Below are 17,499 nucleotides of genomic sequence, written 5' to 3'. Positions count from 1 at the left end.
CATGCCCCTCTTTCCCACAACCAAAACACCTCATGACATCTGTAGTCGCAAAAATAATATAACTATTCTCGTCTATTTTAAATTTGAGGGCTACGTTCAACTCCTGACTCATGTCATTTAAAATCATGTTAACTTGCCTGCGGAAAGAAACGATGTGTTTCAGCTTCGGAGATTTACACCCCAAGGGGATTCTCTTTGGACTCGAAACAATTTTCCCGTGTCTAGAGAGTGCATTCTCTAACACGTCATTCTTTAAAAAAGGGGGAACATTTGAAAGAATTACTTTTCTGGATGGTAAAACCAGAGGTAACACGGTAATAAATGTCTCATTTACCACAATTCCCTTTTCAACAGCTTTAGTAACGAGATTGATTTCATTCAGAAAAGCAACAATTGAACCATTCATTCGAGATGCAGACTTGATATTCTCGCATCCGACAACTTCACCTAACGCTAAAACACATTGCTCCAATGACACAAACCCCTCCGTTATGATCTTTACTCCATGACGGCGACTTAACTTTTCAAAAGAAAAGTTTGTGGGAGCTTCCCTCCCCCCGGAACTGGCCATACTGGCCTATTCAAGCTGACAAAAGTCAGCTAAATTTTTGAAAACACCCAAAATAAATAAACCTAAATAACACTTATATCCCAAAAAAAAGAAAAAACACATATCACTCACCTACTCTCTCCACAACCCCTCCTGCAGCAGCACACACCCCTCACACTCCCAGCATGCACCAACAGACAGAACAGGTAGATAGATAGATAGATAGATAGATAGATAGATAGATAGATAGATAGATAGATAGATAGATAGATTTTAAAAACTCTGAGTGCTTTTAATAGAGTACTATTTACAGGTTCTGGGCATTCTATAACGCCTCTGACACCGTACCAATCAAAAAATAAACGAGTTATATTTTGCTGTAACTATTACTTTTTCCATGTACGTACAGCTGTTGCATTAACCATGCAAAGGCGAGCTATATATATATACGACTGCAAGCCCGTCTTGTGCAACACTTTTCTTAACATGTCCTGAAAGCGCTGCTCTACTTTCAGCACTGGACAGCTCCTTCGGCTCTACCTAACCTTTCTCTATCACGATTGACAGAAAGAATAGCCATACACGAATCAAGCCCACTTTAGAAACCCTATTAGAATATTAAGAAGACGGGATTTAAGGGCAATTGGTTCTTAGCTGCCCCTGTGTTTAGTTACTGCTTGTTTTATAGAAAGAAGAGGGAGGAGTTTGCTTGTTGCCGAAGTGTGTGAGCGGTACGCTTCTCTGCATCTGAATAGTCATCGTATTTTCCCCTGCAATTCAGACTGCTTGTGGGCGAGTATCACAGTATATAAAGAGTGACTGGCAAACTGGAGGCGCTACTTTGCGTGGAGGAAGATTTTGTTTCCCATACAAAACATTTTTTTAATAACAATCACAGACAGGCGGATGTGGATACAGACGTAAGCAAGCTAACTATAGAATATCTCTGAGAAAAGGATGTGACCTGCTGAGAATAAGACTGTCCTTAGCGTATTTCCAGAGCTAAGCCACAGCTGAGACCGCGTTAGCTTATCTACAGGTGATTATAATTGCATTCGGTGTTTTGAAGATTAGCCACGGTTTGGGCTGCATGCATTTGCATTTCTTCTTCGCATATCATAAAAAAGAAGACTGAGGTAAACCCGATATGGCTGTTTTCCTGCTTTGCCTACTCTTTCAGGTACAAATAGGATTTGTTATTGGATCAAATCATGGATTTGATGGGCGGGCTGTGCACCACAGGGAAAAGACTATTAAAGGAAAGCAACCTATTTATAACAGTCATATGAACAACCCACAGTATACGTCTTATTTGATGAAATCCACCACTGATCGCTCTTTCTTAGCACAGAAAATAGAGGGAGATCTACCCATGGTCGCAACGGCTTTTCTTCATACGGGGGATTCTTCTAAATTGAAAAATGTCAACTGTTCCAAGGGATACGAACTGGGGAGTCTACGGGGCATGTCACACACTGCATCCCATTCCTCTCTGCATAGTGCGCTGGATACGGTGCTGCATGCCACCAACTTCCTCAACATGATCCTGCAAGCAAACAGGTACAGGGAGAAAAACCTCCGAGGGGACATCGAATGGTACCACGCGTTAGTTAGGAGCATTTTGGAAGGGGACCCCAAAATTCAGAAGGCCGTGGTCACCTTCAACGAGGAACCCGTGTCGTCAGGTCCACATGTGTTACTGCAAGCCACCAGAACGGACAGCGAAATAGTACTCCAAGACTTGTCCTCCACGGCCCACCGCTTGAGAAACAAGACGCTGGAAACAGAGTGGTTCAATGAGTTCAAATCCAGGAGGAAGCCTCACCTGCACAGGAGGGTGTTGATCCACGACATCGCGTCGCTGGACGCTTCACTGAGAAGAGGAGACAGTTACGTGGTTGATAAAACTCACATCAAGTGGTCTGCACCTTACCTTGAGTGTCAAAATGGAAATTTTATCCCCCACTGGCTTCTTACTCTATCGGCTGGATTCTATGGACTTAGACCAAACCTCATCCCCGAATTCAGGTATGGGAATGTAGCGTATATTTGTGTCCCTTTATTGATATTATTCTTTGCAATGTGTGACTCACCTTCTACTTCCAGTAGCGCGTTCTTCCTTTTTATTATAGCAGATTGTAAATATGACATATTTTTGTATAAAGTAAGAGTACAGTCTAAGAATAAGATACACTGTACGGGAAGTCTTAAAGTTTGGGACAAACTAATGCAGCTTGTATAAATCTTTTATTTACAGTAAATCATTACTTTTTTTCAATTTCCTTGTGTATTAGTGCTGCGTTTTTCCAAAATGATTGAATCGTTGGTTGTTGTCGGTTTCTTCATATATTTCATTGTTTATCGCAAAATTGCTATTTGGGTCGAGACGGACTGGTATGAAGGCAACATTGAGGTTTGGGGTGGATGACACAATATGCGTCCAGTAATTGAACATTGTAAAATGAACCTGTATTATTGTAGTCATAAATACCGTACTTCTAAAAGCCGCGATATAGTCTATAACACAGTGAAATGGGTTATACAGGGTGATTAGAAAGTAAGTTTACCACATGAGATATGGTGCGTTGATGTGGTAAACTTACTTTTAAATCACACTGTATATTATGACTTTTATAAACGGCGTTTAAGCAGAGAAAAAGCAATGTACAGTACCGTACTGAAGAAAGGCTTCTGGCATTGTACACTCACGTGGTTTCCCCTCAGAGAGGAAGTGCTGGCTTCCTTCTCAAGCCCAAAGCAGGCTATATCACGTGCTTCGTTCTACTGCAACATCAGTTAAGAACTTTATTTTAGATCATGAATCTGCTTCATGGCCATTACCTGGGCATTAAACATATGTATTTGCATGCATTTTTAAACGTTGCTATGAGGATAATGGCATCATTATTGAAAGGTCTAAATGTTAAGACTGTAACAGCTGCCCATAACAGTGCATCTATTATTTTGTTTACTCTCCTCTGTGTGCCTTCTCAACTCTCCAGGGATTTTCTTGGATTTCTCTCTCCTTGCTGTACAGTTTGTTTCATTTGCACTTCTACTGTAGGTGTCTTTCCCATATTCCACAACCTGATTAGGAGTGATGTCACGTTGCATTTGCGTTAACCACTCTGGATTCTTACTCCCTGCAGTTTCATAATGGCTCTTCAGAGTTTCAAGTTGACTTTTGTGATTTCACATATGGTAATAGTTGGCTTGAAGTCATAATGAGGTAATTGCTAACATATGTGTTACTGTCTGAAGTTTCTCAGTTAGAATATTGTGAATGGAATGGTTTTTGAAGAGTTCCAAGCATGTACATGGTTTTTTTTATTTAATACTATATATATCATATTTAAAGCATGGACTTTGATCATGCTCACTACGGGGACAAACAGTTTTATAATGTAATATTTGTTGGTAAGAAAGATTAAGAGACTTAGGGAAGACAAATAATGCACAGTTCTAAAAATATCTGGTGCAACATTTTGTTGCAGGGACTTTCAAAACCTTTAGTGTCACCAATAACGATGGCGTTGTTTCATTTATTAAACAAGTACACCTTTACAAATTGCCAGTTTAGATCATTGGGGTTTTTACATAAAACAAAAACCCTCCTTTAAGCATTATTTTGTTTGGACCTATCCTAATATACAAAATTTGGATTCCTCTGGTATATATTTTGTGTCTGCTCTATGACTTCTTCACTGTCTGGCTAACAGTTTCCTTGGTGACCAGGATGTGGGAAAACAAACGAATGGAAGGCTACTATTCTAGTATCCAAGCTACTAGGGAGGAATAAGTGATTGCAAAAATAAATAAATAAATAAATAAATAAATACTACTACTACTACTACTACTACTACTACTACTAATAATAATAATAATAATTAGCCCCACACTCTTCTTGCTGTTTATTGAAATGATAGGACAGGCCTGATTACTAAAGCACTGACCTGCACTCTCACTGTAATGACACATTTCACAAGGCATTTGTAACCAGGGTTAGAAATGTTGGAAAAAAATACAAAAAAATGTATTCAATAGGCAGGACAAATCAAATCTAAATCTAATCTAAGGCAATATGTTGCTCACTAGATACGATTATCATCAAAGTCTTCTTTCTGCCAATGACTGCATTATTGTCTATCAGCACTAACAGCAAAGTCTTAAGTGCCATATATTTTAACAGGGCCATTCTTTTCTACTTTTATAACTTCCCTGTTCTAGTTAACAGATAACACAGTGATATAAGAGTAGTTTGTTCTGAGATGATTAGGGTTCACTCTTCAAACCCATCTTCAGCTAAGAAAACCCCATATTGCAATAGGAGACACATACAGTCAGTGCATGGACTTTTATGTTTTATCAGTTCTATTCCACAGATGAGGAATGTGCTGCAAAGTTATATAAAGTCATTCCTCATAAGTGGAATACAATTCATAGGAGAAAATAAAATCCAAAATGACAAAGATCTGCATTTCAGAAATGAATCTGCCCTGACAATTTTCAGCTCATTTAGTTATTTTCCATTTCGTCATGGGATTTGTGCTTCAAAAATGTCATAAAATGGTCTTTCCATTACTTGATAAAACTGGCCCTGTTTATACCTTACTCTAGTTTACTACTCTGTTATACTGGGATTTCCTGTGAGAGATTTAGAATCACGCTGCAGCAGGTAACCGGGCAACAGGCAGGTCACACTTGTGAAGAGTAAAATGAATATGACAGGGCAGCTTCCAAGAGTAATACAGCAGTTCAACACTGACCACCAGCAAAACCCCCACCTTCACTGGACGTTGAAAGTTAAAGCTAAGTTCAATGTCATCTCCAAAACACAGTTAAAAGACTGTTGTTGATGGAACCAAGGAAACTCCAACCCTGTGAAAGAAATGATCAGCATCACATTCTCACACTGTGAGTGAACACAAAGTAATCACATTATTATTATTCTGGATTTTGCATAACACACTTCATTGTTCACTGTTTTTTTGTCATCCATGAGGATGTTAAGACACTTTCTCAGCGGGTTATTTCCTGGTGACTCTAAAGACTGTTGACTTTCTTAGGCTTGTTTGCTCTTGTGCAGTATATTCATATGAACATGTTGATTGAAAATGGATACTAGAATAACACAGTCAACATTTTCTGAAAGTAAGATGCGTTTGCTGTTTGTTGCCCATGACCATTGCAGGTCTGAGTTAAACACCAGTATTCTCAAACAGTGCAATCCTATGCACAGGCATCAGGATTTCATGCTGGCTGTAATACCTTGCACACAGCAGAGGTTACAGTGTAACTAACAGTCATGGCAACTACTGTGCAAGGGACCAAAAAGCTACAGTGAAATAAAAAATGTGACTCCAGTGTTTAAATTAGTTGTGTAAAATAGTTGATCTTGATATTATTGCTCTGAAAAAAAAAAAAAAATAGGGAGGGGGTATGATCAGGAAATATTGCTATACCATAAATTGGACATGAATTCAGCAACAAACCCAGAGAGGATTGTGTATTTTCTTATGAAAGGGTTTTAAACTGACAAACCACAAACTTGTCTCTCCTTAGATAGTTAATTTAGCTGTGATAACAGGGAACCCTGCCACATTTTAGCCATTATGGGCAATATTTTATTAAGAGTATTAGAATATATTGGAAGTAGATATATTATTATTATTTATTTCTTAGCAGATGCCCTTATCCAGGGCAACTTACAATTGTTACAAGATATCACATTATTTTTACATACAATTACCCATTTATACAGTTGGGTTTTTACTGGCGCAATCTAGGCAAAGTACCTTGCTCAAGGGTACAGCAGCAGTGTCCCCCACCTGGGATTAAACCCAAGACCCTCGAGTCCGGAGCCCTAACCACTACTCCACACTGCTGCCCACTGCTGCCCATATATATAGGCATCCTCTGTACATAGTTATCTATGTCTTTACAAGAAACAAAGAAAAGGTTCCAAATAAGTTTTCAGATTCTTTATTACACAGCTGCACCTGAGGAAAACTTTACAACTTAAATTAAGCCATCATAAAAACCGTTTCCAATTCCCTGTCCATTTAGGGACACGCTTGTGTGAAAAACTTTGATGAAAATAAAATTTATTGATTAAACACAGACCCAAAAGTTTGTCTTCGGGAGTAATCAGCAGAAATCTACACAGAGAGCTGGACACCCTGTGTAATAATTTGTTTGTATTCAAAATGAGATTAAGTGAAGATTTATTTAAGGTCATTAGGGGATTACCCCCCAAAAGGCAAAATGCATTAGTCTAGGAGATGGCTTACGATTACCATTAATATTATTATTACCTTATCACTCACAGACAGAAACGCATTGGCGCCAGCTAGATCATCATCACACTAACATTATGCTGACGAGAGGCCCTTGCTTGTACACTGTTGAGGCTCATTGTACAGTCCTGTTTCTTCTACACACTAATGCCATTTCCACTGTGGGCCGTGGTCGAGCAATAGATGCTGCAATTGAAAGAACATTCAGCGCTATTTTTATTTTCGCTCTACGATTTCAGACAGCCTTCCCAATACCCAGTTGTCCAAACCCTCTAAAAGAAGAGGAAATGCAGTAGTGAAAAAAGCTTGATTGTGTCGCTCTGTTCCCCTGTCAGCTTCTTATACAGCACATGCATCCATGCTATGGGATGACGCAGTTGTTTTGTGTCCAGGCCTAGCCACTTCGGGTAGAGTATAGCAAGCCAGGCCAGAAAAAGCATCTGCGGCTGGCCAGGGCTGATGTTGCCAGCAGTGGAAACACCCTTTTTAGGGCCAGTGGAAATGAGGTATAACAAAAACATAACTTAAAAACTTGTAATACAATTGAAACAGTAGGCATTGTTCTTTTATGTGTGAATCCACACAAGACACTGGTAATGCCTAGGCTAACATAAACCGTAGTATATTACAGTACAGTATATACAGGCTAACTTCACTATAATGAACCCCCATGGGACCTGACGAAATGTTCGTTATATCAGGGTGTTCACTATAATAGGGTGTGATAAAGAGAGAAAGAATCGATACTCTAAATCTCAGAAAGGGTGCCATGTAAGGTTGGTAGTACGCTTCCCCATAGACGGGTCGACTCGATGGTGGGCGGAAACAGGAAGGCGGCCATCTTGCTGGAGGCATGTAGCTGTCAGTACACGAAACGACTCATGTGATCAGCTGTGGGCCAAGCAGCGATTGGTTACACCGGGGTGCCGTGCTGATTGCAGGAAGGAGTTGGGTAGTACAAAGGGGACGCAGCTACGCAAGTACGCTGCTTTACGCGGAGCCTGCGTTTGTTGTTTATTTTTATCTTTGCAGAGGAGTAACACAGAGACCGGAGCTGCAGCCAGGGAGCCAGCATGTACCCGATTGACCGTCTCACTGCACTGCATAGCACAACGGAGCACCAGCAGCACTTCACAGACACCTGCACCAAAAGCACAGTTTCGTCGACTTGTGGTTACTGGAGTGTTTTTGATTTGTTTGGTTTATTTTGTATGTGACTGCAACCCACTGTGTTGTGGTACCCCTATACCATTGCTGGTATAGGGGCGACCTGCTTTATTTTGAGAAGTTTTATTCTGTTTATTATTTGAATTAAATAAACACAGACAGTTTTTGGGAGCAAAACCCTGGTCTGGACATTACATTTATTACACCCTTTGCACATCCTGTTCACATAGGGTTTGGCATTTTTCTGTATCAGAATAATGACAAAACAGCAAATTTGAATTGAACATCAATACATAGTACTTTTATGAAGATTCCCTCACATTGATCAACATTTAAACAGTATTGTGACAAGGTACTCGTGTCACATGTGTGGGTAACCACATTGTAAGACAGAGGAGCTGGAGTTGAAACGCTGGCACAGGCGTGCAGGATTTATTAAACACAAAACAGAAAGGAAATAAACAGGTCATGTGACGCTACCAATGATGGTAAAGCACAGAGGACACATACAGAATAGAGAGTGGCACGGGAAAGAAACTTCAGTCCTGTCCTGTCCAAATTTTTCCCGTCCCATAACTTTAAAAAAAAAAAATTCTGTCCCATCCTGTCCTGTCAAAAAAAATCCCGTCCCATCCCATCCCATGATAAACAGAGATCAACTATTATTTGGAGGTACAGATTTTTTCGTATTCATGTAGAAAATTAGGGTTTATAGGGTTTTGCATTAAATACTACCGGTATACTTCTAGTAATTTGTTTTTAGTTTTAGTTTTTTCAGAAAAGAATACAGTGCAAGCACAGGGTATTTATAAGCACAATGTGCAATATAATGATGTAATATATAAATTCAGTAATATAAAAACAACTGTTTAGAGTTTTGTGCGGCAGTTTCAGATTCTAAATCGGTTACTAAGCAACCCGGCTCAGAGATTTTAGAATGTCAATGCCACAATAAACTGTCAGTGAAATACAGTATTACAAACCATTAATTCATTAAAAAAATAAACAACAAAAAACATGGTATTGAAATAATATTTCATAAACGTTCAGGGAGTATCCATCATGTATTTATTTATTAAAAATCGTAGTATTATACATACCCCTTCAATGTAGCACCGAAGCAGTACCTCCAAAAAATAGTAGCTGCTACGGCCAAATCGTAGCCTTTGACATCTCTGCATTATGATGTGCACATCCTTAATATACTGTACATATGTATATAGAGAGAGATATGTTATATACATGCCAGTAGCAATCCACAGCGTTCGGTTATTCTGCTAGTATCAATAATTCATGTATTAATATTGTTAACTAAAGGACTGACATAACTATACAATTATGGGTAATATAAAATATTTTAAGTATCAATCTATGTTAAACGTAAGGGTTTTTATTAACCATTCTGTGTTGCCAAGACACTGATTCTCCACAGACATCTGCTATCCTGCTGGTCCGTCCGTGTTGGTGCTGTCGGAGTCTCTTTCAGAGTTTGACCCTTCTGATTCGGAAGCATACGGTTCGAATTGATACAGGAGACAATCCTTGTTTTCTCTCTCTACGTCAGATCCGTCACTACATAATTCACATTCATAAGAGGTGTCTGAAACTGATAAAATTATTATTATTATTATTATTTATTTCTTAGCAGACGCCCTTATCCAGGGCGACTTACAATCGCAAGCAAATACAAATACAAAAATTAGGCTACTCTCCCTTTCACTGTCGCTGTCCATACTGGCAAATGCAAGGAGCCTGAAGTCACAGTCTCCTGGCCCCACAACAGGAAATGGAGATCACCCTCTGTGTATTTCCAGGTGTTATTTGATTCATTGCAGCGCGATTAAACATAATTTGGTACAATTAATGTGATTACATGTTCAAGTGAGACCTGTTAATATTATTTTGTATGTTTATGGTAACAGTCAAGTTTCATGTCATAGGCTCTTTTACGACTTTAAAGAGCAAAAAAACTTCCTGTCTGCTGGTGGCAGAGTAGTCCCATTCCTACCCATTCCTGGAAGCTTAAATCCCGTTCTTGCCCTTCCTGAGAGGTTTATTTTTTTTATTTCCCAGTCCCGCCTGTTCCCGTGAACTTCACTCCTTATCATCCCATCCCGCAAAATTTACCACAATTTTTTTCCCGTACCACGGAATACCACGGGAATCCCATGGGTCCCACGGGAGTCCCGTCTTCATGTCACTCTCTATAATTTATTATTTATTTCTTAGTAGATGCCCTTATCCAGGGTGACTTACACTCTCTAATACAGAAGACTGTACAAAAGGCTAAATAAAACACAGTACAAAAACTACAAATAAAAGGGTCAACACAGGGCGAGCGCTAGCCTTACTAAACGAGGTGTCCTGCTCCAGGAACCTGCTACACAACGTAACTCTCGCTTTACATTACTTGGGATCAATATCCCCTAAACTAAACTACTTATGAGCCGGTATTCTTACGACGACTCCTGCTTCTTCATACGGCCTCGGCTGGGCACAAGTACCGTGTTGCAGTCTGTAAACAATCATTTGATCAAACATAACAACTTTCCACATATAAATTACACCAACACTAATTTCCCCCTTTCCTTAAAAAGTAAAGAATGTACACTTACATGCTGAATAAAGTAATTACATGTCCTTACTCTTGAAAAACCTATCCAGCGTAGATTGCTCCTCACACCCGTTGCCTGGTTGCAGTTTGTGTGAAGATGACGGATAGGCAATGATTGCATTCGTCATGCATGATTCGTACTACAATAGGTAATCTTTGAATTAGCATTATCTTTGAATTAGTCAACCATGGTCTTTGTTTTCACTGAGAGAATAACACACTTGACACTGGAGAAAGTTCAGTGTCAGTCAGTACTGAGATCGTTGTATCCGGGTCGATCCTGTACGTGATCGTTCTAATAGGGTTAATTTGCATTGAAAAAATCGGTTCTTGCTATTGGGATCATTAAAAATGGGTGTTCGTTATAAAAAGGGTTTGTTATAGTGAAATTAGCCTGTATGTTAAGGGCGAGACCCGTTGGTCTGGCGAGTTTAGTTTTGCCCAGGCCAATCTAGTATCGCCAAAGGTTTCTGGGCAAATCCCGAAGTTACCATTTTTTTTCGGCCCTCGCTCGGAACTTGAAAAAGATGATTGGGCGAAACCTGTTTTTTCAACAGTTTTCACTGAATTTTGGGACTAGCCCAGGCGAGTCTAGTTTCATCCAACACTTCAAAATCTATGCTGGGTGAATCTGGTTCACCCATGCCATAAGTTTAGGCAGTCTAGTTTCATCCAAAGCTTCAACATCGATGCTGGGCCAATCTAGTTTTGCCTATGCCAATTATTTGGGCGAGTCTAGTTTTGCATTTCTACACTCTCCCCTGCCAGCTTCCAAGTGTGTCCCCGGGGTACCTGCCTCGCCTCCACTTCTGACAGCAATGTAGAGATGGTGTGCTGGGGTTCCAGTGGCGGTGCTGGGTTTGTAGGCAATAGTCTGTAAAGGATTAGGGTTAGACCCCCAAGTGAAATAACAATCAGTGCGTTTACATGAGCATAAGAATTTCGATATTTTTCGGAAAACTAAGTTTTCCGAAAACTAATTCCGATATCAAAAGTCATGTAAACACAGTTTTTTGGAAAATGTATCGGAATATTCCTTAGGTCAGTTTTCGGAAAACAGCACCTAGAAATTTCCGATTCAATTCCGAAAACGAACCAAATATATCATGTAAACGCACTTTTCGGAAAACTTATTCCGATAGCGTACTGCACATGTGCAAACTTTGACCTTCATTCTTGCACATGGTTTTAGAAAACAGAGAAAATAATAATATGTAGTCAGTCTGCATGCATCCATTTGCTCTGTTGAATCGTATTTTGTCATATACTTGTAGGCTACTTGCTAGAACCGAAGTCATTGTATTTTATCTTGCTCGTAATTGTATTTATTATTGTACTGTGATTCTTGAAATGTATTTTTGTTTACGACTGTAAGTCGCCCTGGATAAGGGCGTCTGCTTAGAAATAAATATTAATAATAATAATAATAATAATAATAATAATAATAATAATAATAATAATAATAATAATAATAATAATAATAATAATGTTAGGGATAAAGTAATATTTGTCCGTATATATTTTTTGAATAGCCCATACTGAAGCAGCACATGTTTTCCAACTTTAAAATTACTTGATAAATAATGTTTGCAAAAGAAGCTGATAATATGGAACAGGATGAGCTGTTGGAAAGGCTGATTGCACATTTTCGGGAATCTGAATAGAGGTATAGGATAGTAATCTTTGAATTTAAGACCTGACACTTCGATAAAGCGCTTGTTATTGGATTGGTCTACGTTCTATCGCAGAAAAAAATGTCCGGTCTGTTCAAATCGTACTTAGGCTACTACAGTACTTTGTATGCCAAAATATCCTGCGTTTTCCAAAACTTCAATCCATGTATACAGTTGAATTCTAATTAGACTTGCTGTCGTTAATCATGTAAACACAGAAAAGTGACGTTTTAAGAAAATCAGTTTTCTGACTCAGTTTTCTGAAAACATTAGTTTTCGGGAAAACGCTTTGTCATGTAAATGTACTGAATGACCAGAAGTCTGGCAAAACAAATAAAAATGAATGAAATAAAACAGAACTATTGATTTTGCTCTGTCCCCATACATTTCAAGTTTGCGTCTTCCTCTGTCTAATACGTAGGGCCAAGGTGTCACCAAATTTCCTTTGACAAATATCAAATTTAATAAAACTGTAGCTCACAAATAAGCTTTTACTCTGATTAAAACAGCTGACAAAACAGTAATTCCAGCAGTTTGTATTAATTGCAGAGGACCATCTTGACAGCTCCTGTTAAATGAAAGGGTTTTTCTTTGTGCCCAAGAGCTGGAACGTGTAGCGTTTTTATAGGTATGTTACAGAGCATTAATGGCTTTTTAAAGATGAGGAGCACTGAGAGCTGACACATTAATAATTTAAATACTTCACTGAAATTATATGCAACTACAGTTCTTTAAAACAGCTGGAGTTTGCTTCAAATTTGTTTTTGTCAGTGCACTTCAGAGCAGCCTTGCTTTTTAAAGCATATACAGATTTTTTGTTTTTGTTTAGAAATATACTGTACAAATAGAAATGGAATAATAATATTGTTCATTACCGTGCCCAAGTAGTTCTTTGGCTTCCACATCAGTTCCAGATACTGTGTTTTGAAATAATCTGTATTATGGCTGTTTATGTGTCCATGTAAGATGCAGAATATGTAATGGTAAGACTTGCCAGATCAATGCTAGACAAGGTTTCTGGCAAGTCAACCCTAACTTCCAATACTCAATGATAAGGTGAATTAATGGGAAAGTAGACAAACGTTTTATCAAAACATATTTTAAAACAAAGACATATTCTCTTGAGGAGTTTGTCTACTGTAGACTTTTATGTTTCTAAAGTTATTAACCGTTGGTATTTGTTTTCTGTATCCATGTTGATATAATAGACTGCTGTTTACAAAAATTCTAAATGTTTCTGAGATCTGTTGTAGATGATAAAAAGGAAAGAGAAATCCATAGACATATCAATGGGATCTGTGGTATAATAGCCATAAGGATTATTAAAAATAACTCATACATACAGCTCATAAAAACAGTTCATAGCATACACAACACAGCTTCATACAGCACAGTACATGTTTTTACATATCGGATGTATTATACTGTCCTATTACCAATGTATTGGTAAGGGGGTCCTGGAAAACAATAGAAAAGACCATTGCAATGTAAAAAAACAATTCCAATGTACAAACAACACAATAAAAGCATGTGCAGTTCAAACTTAATCAGCAGCTACAGAGATCTAAGAATAGGATAAATAAGACATATCTTTTTGTTAATATGGACTGAAGGAGAAGCATTGGCAGGAGCTTCTAAGCAATTCCCAAATATGATCTTTAAAATCAGAGAAGGAAAGATTATCAAATTCCATCCTCATACTATGATGGAAACAGCATCTTTGGGAGCTGATATGCAAAATAAAATGTATACTTATAATACATACATATTGAGCTCATCCTATTAAAAGGTATCACTGAAAAAGTAAACTATTACTAAGCTTATGTTCTTTTTCTCTAGGGGTGTGGTTAGGGTGGACATTAACCTCCAAGATGTGGACATTGACCAGTGCTCCAGTGATGGATGGTTTGCAGGAACTCATAGGTGCCACTTGAACAGCACAGAGGTAAGGCTGCTAACAGGGCAGTGGGTCACGATCAGGCCAGTGGTCCAGACACAGAGCATCTAGAGCTTGAGAACACCAGGCTCTGTCTGAAAGGAACACCTTGTGACAGCAGCCCAGTGCAATAAATCCATTTTCAACACTGTAAGAACACTGCTGCACTACGTTCAGCTGCCCTCCGCTCTTGCAAAAACCAGGACCTAACTGTCTCTTCATTTATCGTCAGTTCAGAGTCCAAATTCCTTGTGTTATTTAAACTAAAAAGGTATCCCCCCCTTTTCTTGGACACTGCTGTATAAAGCCATAGTATTTCTATATAGCAACAGCATAGCTTCAGTTATTGAGCGTTGCTTATTATCCCCTGCTGGAGATGCACAAGGTATTCCATCTACACTTATTGGAATGAGCTATGCCATTTTCCCCATACCGGAGGATTCGGAATGGGACCAGGACAACAGCAATCAAATGGGCGGAATGAAAAGCAGTATATCAGATACTGTTACCAACCCGATTGAAATGTTGATCAAGAGAATGGCAAATGGCTCTGCTGTGGCCTCACTATTAGCTGCATTTGAGAAACGCCAGGTAGTTAAGTTTTAAAATCATCAGATCTGCTGTTAGGTAGGTGTATTTAGAAAGGGTCTTTTCCAGATGAGAATGACACTAACTTGTGAGCACTGTCCATTTGTGGAATTAGCTATAAAACATAGAAATACCATACCCAAGAGGAACAAGGAATGTGCTAACTATCCATTAATATGTTAGAATGCAAAGTAACTTTCTCTTGTAATACAATTAATAACGCAGTATCTACAAGGTGCAGGCAAGTAGGTGAAGTTTCTTTGATGGTGGAGTATTTTACACATCCAGCTTAATGCATTCTGCTTGTACTACTTTAGAACCCATTCTTTCTTTGTACTGAACCACTTAATATGCATACCCCTTTCAGCACACACACAAGCATAAAAATGATTATAAAAAAAACAACTTTCGAATTAAAGGCTGCTAATTAATTGGTCTTGCTTTTGATGAAAAGCAGGTGATAATCCTCAGATTGTTTCAGGTTCCGTGTCAATGGTCCTACAGCAGAAGCCCTCCAAAAGCTAACAGGACTTTATAATCTAGAAACTTGCTTTAGCCACATATATTTCAAGCAGCCTCAGCGATCCAGGTGTAACGGGCTGGGTTGTGTGATACACGGCCGTCACAGATTCCGTCCTGTCCCCTGTCGGTGAGATGAGATGAGGTTAAAAGCTCTGTAGCCCTGAATGCAGATGAGCTCAGCTCTTCTGCATTGTGGTTTAGCTGCTCGCTTTCGGTGTGTGGGGTTGCCGGTTCATGCCCTGCTACACAGGCACACATTTTACCAATGCAATCATACACATTTGCATGCTTGGAGCACTGAATAGTCACCTCAGCCAATTACTGTATCTAGCAGGTATGCATTAATGCTTGATTACAGGTTTAAGGAAATGCTGTATGAGTATTTAAAAGTGAATGGCTGACAATATTAAGACATACAGATGAAAATATTTTGACAAATGCATATTACTTGCTTCCAGTGGGCTGCGTACTGCCAACCTTTGTAGCATATTCTTTACCAAAAGGGATTTTTGTTGCTGGTATTTATAAGTGACATCCTCCTTATGTTACTGAAATACATTGTCTGTTTATATAACATTTCACTGTGCATGTGTTCATCACGGATTGGCCTGTTGGCAGCTGATTTCATTACTGAACACCCCCACAGTAAATGAATCAACACTTCACATGTCTATTTTTAGAGGGGAGAAACCCTAGTCAGTAGTATTTTTCCTCGTTTTGCTTATTGCCTTTGGTTTTATTACTTAGACAGCTTTATAATCCAGCGTGTATTTGACTCCTGTATAATACATGTAGTTTAATGGATTACAGCAGGCATGATAAATAATTAAGAGTGCTCTTTGTCTTTGTAGTTCTTTCACTGGAGGATTGCAGCAAAGAGAAAGGTATTAAATTAAAACCGTGCATTTGTCCAAAAAAGTATTTTTTCTTCCCTGTTATTTTGTGTGCACATATTTATACTGGAGTATATCTTTTTAAATAATGTTAGATTTAAAATAATGGTCACCTTATCCATTAGCACTGGAATTTTGGGGAGATCATGAAGCATAGTTAAACATGTATACACATTGTAAAGTGTATAATGAATGACATGTAATGTAAGTAACATTATAAAGGCACGGCAGTCTGCATTGTATGCACATTTATTTGGTAACGTGGCATGACTTGTGATCATTAGGTCTATATACACTATGTAAGAGTTGCTGTGTGCAACTATTCAGCTACAATCATCGGAAAGCAGAAGGTTCTCGTGATTTTGCAAAGGCCATGTTAGTGGGTGCCAGTGTACCCATCTCGTTCCCAGCTGTATTGACTAATTCTGCAGAAAATCATCATCGGAAAGTACCACTCTGGTCACAAGTGGGTCTTGACTGAGTTAGTGTGCAAACATGTGCAACATATTATGACAAGCAACTTACTTGCTATAGTGGCGTAAATCACAGAAATCCTAAATGCTGGAGAAGACACACATTCTGGTGGTGTATCAAGAGGGTAGGGTGGATCCTTGTAGAGACATGTGTTCCTTTAGCGTGCTGACTCATACAGTAGCCAAGGTTTTCTTGCTTTTTTAGCCCTGATGTTTGTTGGTCGACTAGTTTTTGTAAATGCTCATATTAAAAGATGATGCATTCTTAGTCATCAGGATCAAAGTACAACAATTGATTTTATACACTCGACCGGACACAGGACTTGGTAAACCTATGACTTTGTTCCGGTTTATATAATTGGCAGGATTTATAGGGTCTTATGTGCGAGTGGCAATAATAAATATTAATTGAGCTCTTCTGTTGCTCTTTAAAACACACAATGAAGATAAGCTTCAAAAAGCCATGCATAATACAGACAAAATTGGATAGGCATAAAACCTGGCTCTGCAGACAGCTTATACTCTCTTTCAAGTACTTTTATATTTTATATTTTATAAAATATTTTATATTTTACTTTTATATTTAAAAAAAAAAAACACCATGAACATACAGTCCATAAAATTGTACCAGCATTCGCTAGGCAGACCTTTTGCGTGTTGTTCAATAAATTGTGGCAGCTGTTGAGATGCATTTTGCACCAGTCTCCCCCCTCTCCGTTTAAAAGTAAATACCCCCATTTAGACACATTTAATCCTTAGTCAAGTGTCTGCTCAGGTGATAACACTG

General features: G+C 38.6%; 1 protein-coding gene across 1 annotated transcript in view; it reads left to right on the top strand.

Moving 5' to 3' along the window:
- The first annotated feature begins 1,252 nt into the window (after nt 1-1,252).
- Nucleotides 1,253-17,499, top strand: part of LOC117435767 (probable G-protein coupled receptor 158) — a 103,149-nt gene continuing 86,902 nt past the window's right edge. The window contains exons 1-2 of the mRNA XM_034059181.3: nt 1,253-2,578; nt 14,140-14,245. Of these exons, the coding sequence (XP_033915072.3) occupies nt 1,698-2,578; nt 14,140-14,245 (987 nt within the window). The 5' untranslated portion in view covers nt 1,253-1,697. The remainder of the gene's footprint in view (nt 2,579-14,139; nt 14,246-17,499) is intronic.

Source organism: Acipenser ruthenus, chromosome 3 (genome assembly GCF_902713425.1).
Source record: "Acipenser ruthenus chromosome 3, fAciRut3.2 maternal haplotype, whole genome shotgun sequence".
NCBI classification, from domain to species: Eukaryota; Metazoa; Chordata; class Actinopteri; order Acipenseriformes; family Acipenseridae; genus Acipenser; species Acipenser ruthenus.
The sequence above is the reverse complement of the archived record's forward strand: the minus strand, read 5'-3'. Positions and strand labels throughout refer to the sequence as shown.